This window comes from Eschrichtius robustus, chromosome 9 (assembly GCF_028021215.1).
Source record: "Eschrichtius robustus isolate mEscRob2 chromosome 9, mEscRob2.pri, whole genome shotgun sequence".
Lineage (NCBI taxonomy): Eukaryota > Metazoa > Chordata > Mammalia > Artiodactyla > Eschrichtiidae > Eschrichtius > Eschrichtius robustus.
Genome location: NC_090832.1, coordinates 187,926 through 202,325, shown reverse-complemented (window position 1 = coordinate 202,325; position 14,400 = coordinate 187,926). Strand labels below are relative to the sequence as shown.

Here is a 14,400-nt window from a genome sequence, read left to right as displayed (position 1 = left end):
GAGCGAGGCCTCCTCCCGTATTACACACTCTAGCTGCACTTGTGTGCCTGCTGCTGCTTCCTAAAATCTCCTGCACTGATGCTTTGTTTCCCGAACCAGCTGGTCAGCTACTCAAGGGCAGACTCTACTCTGTACTCCTTCTTTGCCCGCAGTTGGAATCTATAAACTTGTTGATTCCTGATTTCTCTTTATACACTTGCCCTTTGATGCCTTTATCTGTTTATTCGTTCGCAAGTGCTTGCCAGGCCCTCATGTGCCTATACTGTGCTGGGTGTCAGGGATCTGACAGGGTGACATCTTCTGCCCTGAGGCCCGCATTAGCGCATGTGACTCCCAGACGGTGTTTTGGGCAGTGGGACTCCTGCCTAGTGAGACGTAAATTTTGTTTTCCTTCCAGACAACAGTTATCTAGATAATGACAATTTCCTGTATAATTCGCAGGTAGAATAAGTGAAATTTTATATATGTATATATACAGGTATAATTTTACAATATATATTATATAATCATATTATATGTGTTTGCAATCATCTTAAAAACTACCTTTAGAGTATATGCTGTTAGCAATAAAAGACTTTAAAAAACAGAAGAAAGTTATTTAAAAAGGTGATAGCCACAGACTTCTCTTTTTAAGCATCTCCTTTCACACCACACTGACTGCATTGATGGCGGGCTAACACTGCATTAACGCTTTGAAGAGCCGAAGTGCCGGAAGGCATCCTCCTCTAATGCCCAAGTCCCCAAACCTTTGCCTATCCAAAATTGTCTTTGTGAGTGCCATAGAAGAGCACATTGTAACATGACATTCCTGAGGTAATTTGTGATTCAAACTGTGAGAAATTGGCAGTGTGAAAGACAGGAAACACCAGTACATGTTTAAAAAATAGTGAGCTTTTCACTACTGGGGTAAGCAAGGAGGAAAAACATTTGAATAAAATCAAAGCAGAGGCTGAGCCCGACCTCTTGCAGAATAAAGAGGGGAGTGTTTCAAGAAACTCAGTGTTGTCACTTGCAGTTTTAGTAGAAAAATGCTTGGAACAAAAATGTCTTCTTATCGGTGCGGGAAGGCAGCCAACGCAAATGTGGCAGAGCTGCTGCGCAAATGGACCCACGTCTGTGTGGGGTGGGAGTGAAGGCGGTGCCGGGGCTTGCCCTCCTGGCTCCGTCTCCACGTGGGCTTGGTGGGAGGGTCCTCAGCACCCCTCACGGAGCCCGGGGAAAGAAGCAGGCCTCCTCTCACAGTATAGAAGAGGCAGCCTCCCGCTGGGTAAGACCTACCTCGGATCCAGGATCCACTCGTCGTCCACAGACCTTGCCTTTTTTTTTTTTTTTTTAAATCCATTTTGGTATTTTGTACAGTCTGACATTGTGTTCTGAAACATACCTCCTTTCCACACCAGGCCCAGAGGGCCCGACTGGAGAACTACCTTATGGCTGAGATAATCATGTTATGAAGTCTATCGTCTGCTTCAGAAACACACACCTTCCCAAGATGAACCCAATGCTAGTAATAGGTCTACAGTGGTTTGGGGTATATGGATCCATTATGTGTAACAACTTAATGAGCAAGGCCTCACTCAATTTCAACTTAAATGTGTGCTATTTGTGTCCACTCAGTTTTTAGATAGTCTTTATCATTAATGGCTGTTAAACAGATAACTTCAAATTCTCTTAGGGGCAAGGGTCCATTAACAGGCAGCACATTCTTAAAAGATAAATCACGAGGGGGCCTTTTCCCAGCCTAGTAATTTATTTACTGAAATAGGGCTAATAGTTTTTTACCCGCCAGGGTTGTCGTGAAGAGTGGAGACGTGCCTTGAGTGCGCAGCGCTGTCTGGCAGGCAGTGGGCACAGACAGGACCTGTTACTGCTGTGCGTGGGCAGCCTGGGGCTCCGGCCCTCAGTCCCCAGCCTGGGAGAGGCACCATTCGCTCTTGTGCTGCTGTTTGCATAATAAGGGTTTTTTTGTTTTGTTTTATTGGAGGATGGGAAGCCCTGATGAAAAGAATAGGCCGTTAAGATAAAAGATGTCTGACTACTGATGGATGTTACTGGCTATATTACAGCTTTTATTATGCGTAAGGACATCATACTTATTACATAAAGGACTCTGCTTAAATTTTTTCCAGAGTGTGAATTCTGACCCTTTGAACTATTTTGTGTGTTTTTACATTTTAGAATGGGCAGTTTTCCATCCAAAGTCAGTCAGTCACCACCTCAAATGTTGCTGCATTTGGCCTAGTGAATTTTCATGTAGTTTTCTTTTTAACACCTTTATTGAGATGCACTTGATGCAGAGGAAACTGCACGTATGTACAGTGTATGATTCGAGAGGTTGAGCATGCGTTCACCCGTGACACCATCCCCACAGCCAAGGTGGTGAATGTGTCCCATCACCCTGTCTCCGCTCTGTCAGTCCCTGTCTCCTCCTGCCCCACTGCGGGCGACCACAGGGCTCTCGCCACTGCGGGCAGCTCAGCTCCCAGTGGGCTAGGCTTTTACGTAAGTGGGATCATGCAGTGTGCACTCCTTGGTCCAGCTTTCACTCAGCACAATTATTTTGAGAAACATCAGTGTTGCACGTACCGATTTTACATTTTACGTTTTCAAAATTAACTTCTGTTTGAGCTCCTAGATGGGCAGTATTAACTTCTTTGAAATCGTTAACCTGTTTTCGAACTTTGTTGAGAAATCTCTTGAATAGTAGTCTTAGTGACAATCTTAAAAGAGTGCTGCCCTGTGCTGTCCTGGTGGAAGTCCGACTCAGCACCTCACTCGCAGGTGCAGCCCCACGGGTGTGTCCGGGGAAGCCTCTTCAGGCTCCTGACCAGCGTGACGTGCTCTGTGTCATGCTGGAGACAGAGAGTGAATGTTAAATATTGTCTGTGTTTGCTCTGAAAGGCGCCATATGTCTGGAGATAATGCCATAAGTACTCATTTCTTTTCCTTTCCAGATCCTTTCCAGGAGGTCAGTTATGGGTGTGAGAGGCTTACATGGATTTGTGGGAAGTAGCTGCCCACATATATGTATGGTAGTAAATTTCAAAGAGCTGGCAGAGCACCACCGAAGCAGGCATCCTGGAGGGACTCCTACCATTGTGGTCGACGCCATGTGTTGCCTCAGATACTGGTACACGCCGGAATCTTGGATCTGTGGTGGCCAGTGGCGGGAATACTTTTCTTCTTTGCGAGAATTTGTGAAAACTTTTACAGCTGTTGGCATCAAGTTGATATTCTTCTTTGATGGCATGGTGGAGCAGTCCAAGAGAGACGAGTGGGTGAAACGAAGACTCAAGAACAACAGGGAGATAGCCAAGATCTTCCATTATATCAAGTCCCACAGGGAGCAGCCTGGCAGAAACATGTTCTTCATCCCCTCAGGGCTGGCCATATTCACTCAGTTTGCCTTGAAGGCCCTGGGTCAGGAAACTCTGTGTTCGTTACAGGAGGCCGACTATGAGGTGGCTTCCTACGGCCTCCGGAACAACTGTCTTGGGATTCTTGGAGAAGACACTGACTATTTAATTTATGACACCTGTCCCTACTTTTCCATCAGTGAGCTCTCCCTTGACAGTCTGGACACCGTCATGCTCTGCCGAGAGAAGCTCTGTCAGAGCCTGGGTCTCAGCCTGTCCGACCTTCCTCTACTGGCCTGCCTGCTTGGCAACGACATCATCCCAGAAGGCATGTTCGAAAGCTTTCGTTACAAGTGCTTGTCTTCTTATACCTCTGTGAAAGAGAACTTTGACAAAAAAGGTAACATTATCTTAGCTGTAGCAGACCACATATGTAAAGTTCTTCGGTTGCATCAAGGTGAGAAGAAGCTGGAAGAGATGTTACCTTTGGGGCCAAACAAAGCTCTTTTTTATAAAGGAATGGCATCATATCTTTTGCCAGGACAGAAATCTCCATGGTTTTTCCAAAAACCTAAAGGTGTAGTAACTTTGGACAAGCAGGTACTATCCATGAGTTCAGATCCTAAGTCCAAGCAAGAAGTTCCTGTGTGTACACACCCTGAATCCAAGCAGGAAGTTCCCATGTGTATAGACCCTGAATCCAAGCAAGAAGTTCCTTTGTGTACACACCCTGAATCTAAACAAGAGGTTCCCATGTACACAGACCCTGAATCCAAACAAGAAGTTCCCATGTGTACACACCCTGAATCCAAGGAAGAAGTTACCATGTACACCGACCCTGAATCCAAGCAAGAAGTTCCCTTATGTACACACCCTGAATCCAGGCAGGAAGTTCTCTTATGCACACACCCTGAATCCAAGCAGAAATTACCTGTAGGTATGGACCCTGAATTTAACCTAGAAGCACCGCTGTGTACAAACCCTGAAATTAAACAAGAAGATCCTGTAAATATGGGGCCTGAAGTCAAGCAACAAATAACTATGGTTTCGGATCCTGAAATCTTAAAGGTATGTAGATGTGCCCACCCAAATCTAATATGTCATGATTGAAAGTGTACCCACTGATAGATTTGCCAGTGAATATTTATTGACTGCCTGCAGTGGTTAAGACACTGGGGTGGGGGCGGGGGGGGCGGACGCAGAACAGAACCCTTGGAGGTTAGCTAGGAAGTAAGATACAATACATGTGAAAACCCACATTATAAACTCTGTCTCACGTTGTTACATCACTGTTGCCGAGAGAGTGCTCGAAATTTGAAAGAGAGGAATCACCGTGGGTTAAGTACAGAGAGAAGCTCCCAGAGGAGGGATAACGGAAGCCAGGCCTTCATGGGGCCTGAGATTCGCTGTGAACAGGTGAAGTTGGGGTCTGTGGGAGCGCTGGAGGGCTGGCGTGTAGAATCTGTCCCCTCAGGCACAGTTCTGGGGCACGTAGCTGAGGCATGGGGTTTGAAGGGCTAAGTAAGGAGAAAACAGTTGGAAAAGATAGACTGCAGCCAGATGGTGGATTTTAGTACATGCCATGCTAGGAATTTGGACGTAGTCCTGAAGGTAATATAGAGCCTTGATCGTTTTTGAAGGAGAGCCACTGTTTATTAACTGCTTGCTGCGTGTAGGTTCTGTGTACGTGCAGTGCGTGTATTTTATCTCATTGAATCCTCTCGTTCTCCTTGGGTTACAGAGAAGGTGCATGTCCACATGAATGCCCCGAGGCATCTCAGCAAGTGCAGAACCAAACATGACCACAACCTTTCATTGTTCCTGGCCTTGACTGTCACCATCTTGCACAAGTTAAAAACCTGGGAACCATCTCTCCCATTTTTCATAACCAGTCTCTCCCAAGTCTTGTTACTTTGATCTATTCAGTGGCTCTTACCACCCTAGGCCAAAATACCGCTGATGTGAGTGACTGCAGTCATCTCTGAGCGCTCTTCCTAAACAGACTTCTGCCCCTTCCCGTCCATTTGTCGTGCTGCACACAGAAATAAAGCTCTTACTTGCGTTCCATAGCTCTTAGGAGGGACACAGTCACCGGAGCAAGGCTGGCAGCCATCACCCAGCCGCCACCTGCGGTTCCACCTTTGTCTGCCCCTCGGCTGCTTGCAGCCTTGCCTGCGCTCTTTGCCCTCCTGGACGGCTCTCCTGCCCCCTTCCGCCAGTCGACGCCTGCTCGGCTTTTCCACCACACACGCCGAGAAGCCCCCTGACTGCCCACCCTGTGTGTGGGTGCCTGACATTTGCAGCACGTGCCCCTGGAATGTCGTGTCTGGTTCCTGTCTTTCCTGCTAGATGGGGCGGTTCTGTGAGGGCAGGACCTTGTTTGTCCTTGTCACTGCCAAGCCCCTTGTCCTGTCCTGCTGTCTGTCTGGTAGGGGCTGCTAGTTCAGTCTCAGAGGGGATGTTCTCTGTCTCTTGCATCTTTAGGTTTTCTCTAGTGACTTCTTCCCTCCTTCCTGTACAACTGCAAGGGTTCTCCTGTCTGCAAAGTCTTTCCCCTCTTTCTCTGTTACATATATTGTAGCAGAGGAGCTAAGAGGTAGAATGTGATACATATTTTATGAGAGTTGTAGGTGAAAAAGTACTAAGAAGTTAAGAAATTTATTCTACTGGGAAGCATTCTTAACTGCTTTTTAGAGGAAAAAGAATGTGGGTGGACATTGGAGGAAGGTTAGAAGTGGACCTCCACATGGAGGTGCTGCCAGGCAGTGGGACATGAGTAGAACATGACAGCACGGGGACGGGTGGGCCTCAGCAGAGAATGAGGGGTCATCTGATGAGGAAGAAGGAGAAGAGCATAGAGGAAGGACAGAACTAAACCTGGGCTCGACTTGCACGTGTTCAGTTTGGTTACTTAGGTGGTTCTCCAGTGATACATCTCTATGTAGTTGCTCATGGTTCCCAGAAGGCGTTCCTCACTGTGTCTCCTTTAATCATCGCACAGCTCTGTCGCTAGACGCGCGGGTGAGGACACAGGTGTGAAAGGTTAAGTGACATGGCCTGCAGTAGTCACACGGCTAGTGCTTGGCAGACCCCGGGGTTGAACCCAAGCCTTTGACGCTTTACAAGATCACAGCCGCCTTCCCTGCTGGTTTAGAAGTTCATTGGCGCTTAGAGAGGTGACACAGTCATGGTCAGTAGTCTAGAAGCAGGAGCGTGGAAGAGTTTGTAAGGAAACCCCCCTGCTCTGAGTCTCATTCGAGAGGCGGTGGTGTCTGCTTCTCAGCCAGCCCAGGACTCTGACGGAGCGATCACCTGCCACATCCACAGCGCCATCCAGGCCCTCTCTGCTCATTCTCTTCTGCCCTGGCCCCTGCCAGTCCCCGACTCCCGCCCCGGTCTCCCGTCTGTGTACGCCTTGCCCCTGTCCCGTCTGGGCTCCTCGTCACGCACCCTGGCTCGTTCGCCACACCCACCCCATACCCACCTGGGCTTCCGCTGTGCTCATGGGCGCCCTGGCCATCTCACCCGGTCTCCTGCAAGGGGAGTGCGGACGGGTTGGGTCTGACTGCCAAGGGTAGCACGTGCGCGCTGAAAGAGTTCAGGACTTAGTTCTTACACTCTTTAAGGAGGCATTGGCTATCAGGCAGAGGTGTGGTGAGATCAGATCTTTGTTTTTTGAAACATTGGGTACACGGCAGAGAATGGCTATTGGCACATAGGAGGGTTGGGCGGCCTCAGAGAGCTGTGGTCACCCAGGGGCCTGGGGGAGTTCAGATTACAGGGATTTGGGGAGCAATTTGGAGGGAAAAAAGGCAGGAGCTGGGGATGGGGTTGCTCTTTCAGGAGGTTTGGCAGAAAGAGCCTGGGATGGGAAGAGGCCGGAGAATCTGGTAGGCCTGTCTGCCGGTGCGGGGGTGGGGGGAGGGTAAGGGCAGATAGTGTGCTGTTCCAGTGACACTCGCATTTATTGAGCTTAGTGATACCTTTGAAAACAATTTTGAAGTTTCTTAAGTTTCCCTTAATTTTTCCTTAAAAATTTTTTTGCAATGGAGTCTTCCAGCCCTGTCAATAGGTAACCAAAATTCAGATGTGTGCATTTTGACCACACATAGTCACCCTAGAAATCCTTAGGTGCAAAGTTGCTGAATGCAGCAATTACCTGAGTACACACCCACAACCATTGCTCTTTCCTCCAGAGTTACACACTGTTGGATAAACTGAATTCTTGCTTTAGAATTTTCAGATTAGGTGCATATGGTAAAGGTTTTCCAAGTGTGGAATGCTATATAATATCTGCAGTTAAGGGCAGAGATAAAAAGATGCTGAGGTGATGAGCTAATTAATGAATTAATATTATGCTTGTAGAGAACTTCTCTGAAAACCCTGTGTATACCCAGAAAAGAACGTTACATCTCAATTTCTATAGAGTTGCCAAAATTGAAGATTTCTTGGTAGAGTGAGTATAACTTATTATAGCTATATACATAAATTTGTCAAAATACTAACTCTTTTGAAATAAAAAAAGAGTAAGAAGTGGAAGAGGGAATAGGAGAATAAATTAGAAGGTATTCTGCCTTAAAAGGATCATGAAATATCTAGCCATATTGTTTCTGATAGATTCTGTATCAAAAGGGGCATTACAGAGAAATAGGTTACTTCTAATGATCTTTGATTGGTTAGAGCATCAGGTAATAACTCTTTTGGAATCCTTGCTGACCTTAAAGTTGCTAGCTTGTCTGCCATCCTGATTTAAAGAAATTTTAGCCATGAGATAGACACTCGAGTATGTCCAGCCTGAGAGCAGAAGTTATCACCTATTGGCCGTGCACTATGTGCCAGCCTCGTATATTAACACATTTAATCCTCACAATAGTTCTGTGAGGTCAGCACCTTTGTTAAACCTATTTTACGTATGAAGGAAGTGAGGAGTTAAAGGGATTAGGACTCAAGTCTACAATAATGAATGGGCGTGACTGAGCTGCTTCATGTGTATGAATAAGGAGACACTGACACACAGAGGTTTTAATGTTCCAGGTTATTGTCAGCACACTTTAAGGGCCATTAGTGGTAGGCTGGATTTAAATTCTGAAGAGTAATCTAGATGAATTTATTCCTGCAGTAATAAGAATGTTTTTGCAGGAACATGAAACCTGTATGGAGGATATTATAGGCCATCTGATCTTAACTACTCATTGAATGAGAAAGTGGTATCCATTTAAATCATCCATCTCATCACCTACCATGTGCTGCCACTGTGCTGCATTCGAAGTAGAAAGAAATGAGTGCCCAGTGCATAGTTTCTGCTCAGTAAAAAATTCCTGAACAGTTGAATGAACGTGACGCAGTTTCTAATCCCAAGGAGTTTATGGTTTCATAGGAGAAGTAAGGCCAGGTAACCAGTGTAGGGTAAATGTGAGTTGAGCCCATCAGGCCAGGGGTAGGTGAGTTGCTGCTCAAAGAGGGTGACAGGGTTATGGAGAGATGACGCTTTAGGGGAACCTCGAAGGGGCAGAGACTGGGAAGTGGCTGGTTGGGAAGGGCTGAAAGAGGTCAGTTTCCCGGAGCACAGGGAGGGTTCTTGCAGAACCGTGGAGGTTGGGCCCCAGAGAGTCCGCGAGGGGCAGTGGTGTACGCGGGAAAGGAGATGGAGGCCTCCGCGGGGCCTCCCTTGACTCTCAGGCTGAAGAATCTGTGGTAGCCGGCCAGATGCTTTGAGGAGGTATTGATTGGGCCTCTGTTTCCAGGAAGGCAGAGTATCGCTGGGATGAAGGGTGGGTTGGAGAGAGGAGTGACTGGCGGGGGCGGCTGGAGCCCTGGCTAGCATCTCTCCCTGTCAGGTGGACGGGGTGATGAATGACGGCAGAAGGAAGTATGACAAGTCTGGTGGGTGGTTGGAAATTGGAGGAGGAGGAAGAGGGGTAATAGAAGGTTTTGAGCTGGAAGCCCAAAGGAAAGGAGGCACAGAGGCCAGCTTGACGTCATGAGTCCAAGTGATAGTTACTCTATTTCTGAGCCCTTAGAGGCGTTGGATTTCCTATTAAAGGTTACTGTTTTGTTTTCAACGAGAAACCAGTTGCATTTAAATTTCGGGCAGGTCGCCAGAGCACATCACGTCCAGGCAGAGAGCTACCTGGTGTACAACGTCATGAGCAGCGGGGAGGTCGAATGCAGCAACAGCCTGGAGGACGCGATGGACCAAGCTCTGCCCAGCCAGGCCTTCGTCTACCGCCCAGTGCGGCAGCGGGTGTACTCCCTCTTGCTGGGGGATGGCAGAGGTGAGTCGTGGTCTCGCAGTGACTGTGCTCATGGAGCTGAATTCTGAGAACTGGCCAGACAAAGTAGAGTGCATTCTTTCAGGACTTGGGGTTTGTTTCTCTGTGAAATCTGTAATGGAGAATGCCACTCACATCTGTGCAGAATAAAGGGTAAATGCCTTGGGACGTCTATATCTAATTAGCAAGCAGTTGACCAGTATTCATTAAAAGAGAAGTGCATTGTTTCTGTAAAATGTCGAGGTTTTTTTTTTTTTGGCCGCACAGCTTATGGGGTCTTATTTCCCCAACCAGCGATCGAACCCACGCCCCCTGCATTGGAAGTACAGAGTCTTAGCCACTGGACCACCAGGGAAGTCCCTAAAATGTTGTATTTTTATGCCTTAAAAGGATTCGTGCTTTTTAAAAAATGTGAAAACCCTTTCCTCCCGTAGGAGTATAGCGTGTTTATTATTAGAAGACAGCGTCTAGTTACTCTCCCTCAAAATGTGAGTTTCGTAAAATGATTGTATGTAATCTAGTACATCATATTTTAAAATATAAACAAAATTTTCCTTTGGAGTTTTTGTTATTAAATTTATGTTTTTCAATCTGTATTTCAATCGCACAGTAGGAACAAAGAATATAAGGAGAGGACTGTCCATGGCTAGGCCAGTAAAATTGGGAGGACCTTTAACACCAGGAGTAAAATTAATCAGACCCTGTAACCCTCTGTTAGGAACAGTCTGGGGGAATTGGGAGTGCCGGAGAGCACTGTAGCACAGGCTAGTGATGCTTAATGCATGCAGTTACCTCTGTGCAAGGCCTTGCTGACCTGAGGCAGGCTGCTGGAACATCGTGGTCTGATCGGATGGTGCTGGGATGAGAAACAGAGTCTAGCACACTACTATCAGGGCAAGGATTGAAGCAGAAAAGTCCTGGTGAAAGGATGTCTGTGGCCCATTTGCCTAAACTCCATTATCTCCAAACCTACCAACATGACTATTAATATTATTCCAGAAAGGAAACATTTACATAATCTAAAGGTGGTGATAAAATCATCAGATTGAAGTGTTAGGATTATTCTTTTTTTGGGCAGAGGGAGTGGCAGGTTCTTTGCACCCAGATTTTACTAGATTCCCGGCACCACCCAGCATGTGCTGCCTTCTCCCATAGGTGCTGTGAGAGTTCAGACACTGATGTGGCCTAAGGAGGACATGAGAAAGGTGTTTAAGCTGATTTGAAGACAGAAACAGAAGAACCTATGTAAACTTTGAAACCAAATATTATTGAAATAATTTTTCTATTTTTCTTATGTGGTTCTCTGCCCATACTCTTTCTTAGTATGAATGATGGCACATTGACTCCGATGATTAAAGAAAAGATATCTTCATCATGAAAAAATTTTATGTTATAGAATAATATTGGCCTAGAATTATTTTTAGAGTATTTTGTTAAATGAGGTTAAAATATATAAACTTCATAACTTAAATTTCATACTTTATTTTTTTTTATTTATGGCTTTGTTGGGTCTTCGTTTCTGTGCGAGGGCTTTCTCTAATTGTGGCAGGTGGGGGCCACTCTTCATTGCGGTGCGCGGGCCTCTCTTGTTGCAGAGCACAGGCTCCAGACGCGCAGGCTCAGTAATTATGGCTCACGGGCCCAGTTGCTCCGCGGCATGTGGGATCTTCCCAGACCAGGGCTCGAACCCGTGCCCCCTGCATTGGCAGGCAGATTCTCAACCACTGCGCCACCAGGGAAGCCCTCATACTTTCTTAATACAATTTATTGACAGCCAAAGAGATAACTTTATTAGATAATCACAATAACAGGAAAATTACTCAGATTGAACTTATCTTCACAACTGATCCTCACTTTCCTTTTTTCTTTCTCAACTTTTTGGCTTTCTACATGAAGTCTACATTATTAGGATGTAAACATAAAAAGCTGCTGTTGCAGGTTTATTTATGATGAATATAATAAAGCGTATTCTGTGCTGTTTGCTTGGCTTGGCTTACTATTGCACATGCACCTAAAAGAGATGTCTTTTCTACAGTTGAGCACGGTGTTCTATAAATGCCAGTATTGTGAAGAGGGCTATGAGAGTCTTCCACCGACTTTCTGTCAGCTTGTTAGTAGTTTTTAAGAAAAGAGTGTTGAAATCTCCAGATACTGTTGCGGATGTTTTTATTTATTCCCTTCAGTTCTGTTAGTTTTTACTTCAGATGTTTTTGAGGTTCTGTTGTTAGTGAATGTACATAGAGGATTGTATGTTTCTTAATGAATTGGCTCCTTTAACATTATGAGATTTCCCTTTTTTAGAAAATCTGATCATATTCCCTATGTTGAAGCTGGCTTTGTCTGATACTAGTATACACACCCCAGTTTTCTTATGACTATGGTGTATCTTCTATCCCTTTACTTTTAAACTATTTCTTTATATTTAAAGTATGTCTCTTTTAAGCAGCATATACAGTCTTTCAATCTCTGTCTTTTAATTGGACTGTTTAGGCCATTTACACTTATTGTACTTATTGACAGTACATGTAATGTCTTCATGGGTTTAAGTCTTCATTTTGCTCTTTGCTCTGTTCTTTTTTCCCTTATATTCTCCTTTTCTGACTTCTTTTGGATTAATTGAATAATTTTTAGTATTTTGTTTTATATTGGCTTATTATTGGACTTGGATTATTAGATTTACCTGTTTTTGTTTGCTTGTTTTTTTTTAGCAGTTTTTCTAAGGTTTATAATATATGTCTTTAACGTGTCACAATTTGACTTCAGTATCATACCACGTAATGTGTATTGTAAAAACCTTACAACAGTGTACTTTCATTCTCCCTGCTATTCTGTATATTTTAAAAACTCTTTAAATGATTATATACTCAAGGGAGTTGCAAAAAATAGCTCATAGGGTTTCATGTACCCTTCACCCAACTTCCCCAAAGATGACATCTTATAAAGTACAATATCAAAGCCAGGAATTTGACATTGGTACAGTACTATTAACTAGACTATAGACCTTATTCACTTTTCAGCATTTTGTCCACCCATTCATTTGGTATGTGTATAGTTTTTTGCAGTTTTATCCCATGTCAAGGTACAGGAATGGTCCATCACCACAAGGGAACTCTCTCATGCTGCCCCTTTCTACCCTGCCCTCTGTCCCTGTCCCCTGGTGACCACTAGTTTGTCCTCCAACTCAACATTTTGGTCATTTTGAGAATGTCACATAAGTGGAGACATAGTAGGTAACCTTTTGAGATTATGCATATGTTTTGAACCCCATACACACGATTCTTATTTTTACTTTAAACCATGGGTTGGCAAACTTTTTTGTGAGGGACCAGATGATAATAAATATTTTAGGTTTTGAGGGCCCCACAGTCTGTAACAAGTGCTGAGCCCTGCTGAGTCAAGTGCCGTGGACCTACGTCCAGAAGGGTGTGGCTGTGCCAGTGATGCTTTATCTAGTTTTCCCATGTCACAAAATTTGAATTTTATGTCATCGGTCTGTGTCACAGAAAATTCTTCTTTTGATAATTTTCCAATCATTTAAAACAATATGAAAAGCATTATTAGCTTTCAGACTGTATAAAAGCAAGCAAGCCAGATTTGGCCTATGAGCCAAGTTTTCCAACCCTTCCTTTGAACAGTCAGTTGTCTTTTTTTTTTTTTTTAAGAATTATTTATATTTTTGGCTGCGTTGGGTCTTTGTTGCTGCGTGCAGGACTTCTGTAGTTGTGGCCAGCTGGGGCTGCTCTTCGTTGCAGTGTGCGGGCTTCTTATTGCATCGCGGTGGCTTCTTTTGTTGCGGAGCACGGGCTCTAGGCCGTGCGGGCTTCAGTAGTTGTGGCACGTGGGCTCAGTAGTTGTGGCTCGCAGGCTCTAGAGGGCAGGCTCAGTAGTCGTGGCGCACGGGCTTAGTTGCTCCTCGGCATGTGGGGTCTTCCCAGACCAGGGATTGAACCTGTGTCCCCTGCATTGGCGGGCAGATTCTTATCCACTGTGCCACCAGGGAAGTCCCAGTCAGTTGTCTTTTAAAGGAGTTAATAGGTGAGATGAGGTCTTCTGTGTGCACCATTTCTGCTGCTCTTTATTTCAGAAATATAATTCTGCTGGATGTAGAATTTTAGGTATTTTTGTTGGGCACTTTCAGGGTGTCATTCTGTTGTCTCTGGCTTGTGTTTCTCATGAGTTGACGATGGTCCTTCTGAGTGTTGTGTCCACAGGTTGCAAGTGTGTGATTCTCTGGCTGTCCTTAGGGTTTCTTCTTGATTTCTGGTTTTCAGCCACTGTTTAAGCTGAGCTTTGGAGTCGTTTCCTCTCTGTTTATTCTGCTTGCAACTCTTGAGCTCTTTGGGTCCATTTCTATTCCCTGTTGACTTAGAAACAACATTTCATGAAACGGTGCTCAACCTTTTCAGTCTCTCTCTCACCTGTCACTCTGGGCCTTCAGTTACGTGCCTGGTTCACACCTCACGGCGTCCCTCAGGCACCAAGGCTCATTTTTATGCCTCTTCTCTCTGTGCTTCAATTTGGGTCACTCTTGTTGTTGTTTTCGCATTTACAGTGTCTTTCCTCTGCAATGTCTAATCTGCTGGTAACCCATCCGGTGAAATTGTCATTTCAGATATTGTGTTTTTCAGCTTTTTAAAACAATCTTCCATTTCTTTCTTCCCTGTCTTCATGTTTTCCTTTAAATACTTAAACTTGTTCACAGTAGCTGTTTTCAAGTCCTTGTCTACTAATTCCATCATCCCTGTCATTGCTGGGCCTGTGTATATTTATTG

At 45.1% G+C, this 14,400-nt stretch overlaps 1 protein-coding gene across 1 annotated transcript in view; it reads left to right on the top strand.

Annotated features, from left to right (window-relative positions):
• The window catches only part of FAM120B (family with sequence similarity 120 member B), an 84,433-nt gene that overhangs the window by 7,819 nt on the left and 62,214 nt on the right, over positions 1-14,400 (top strand). The window contains exons 2-3 of the mRNA XM_068551107.1: positions 2,955-4,424; positions 9,451-9,631. Coding sequence (XP_068407208.1) covers positions 2,976-4,424; positions 9,451-9,631 — 1,630 coding nt within the window. The 5' untranslated portion in view covers positions 2,955-2,975. The remainder of the gene's footprint in view (positions 1-2,954; positions 4,425-9,450; positions 9,632-14,400) is intronic.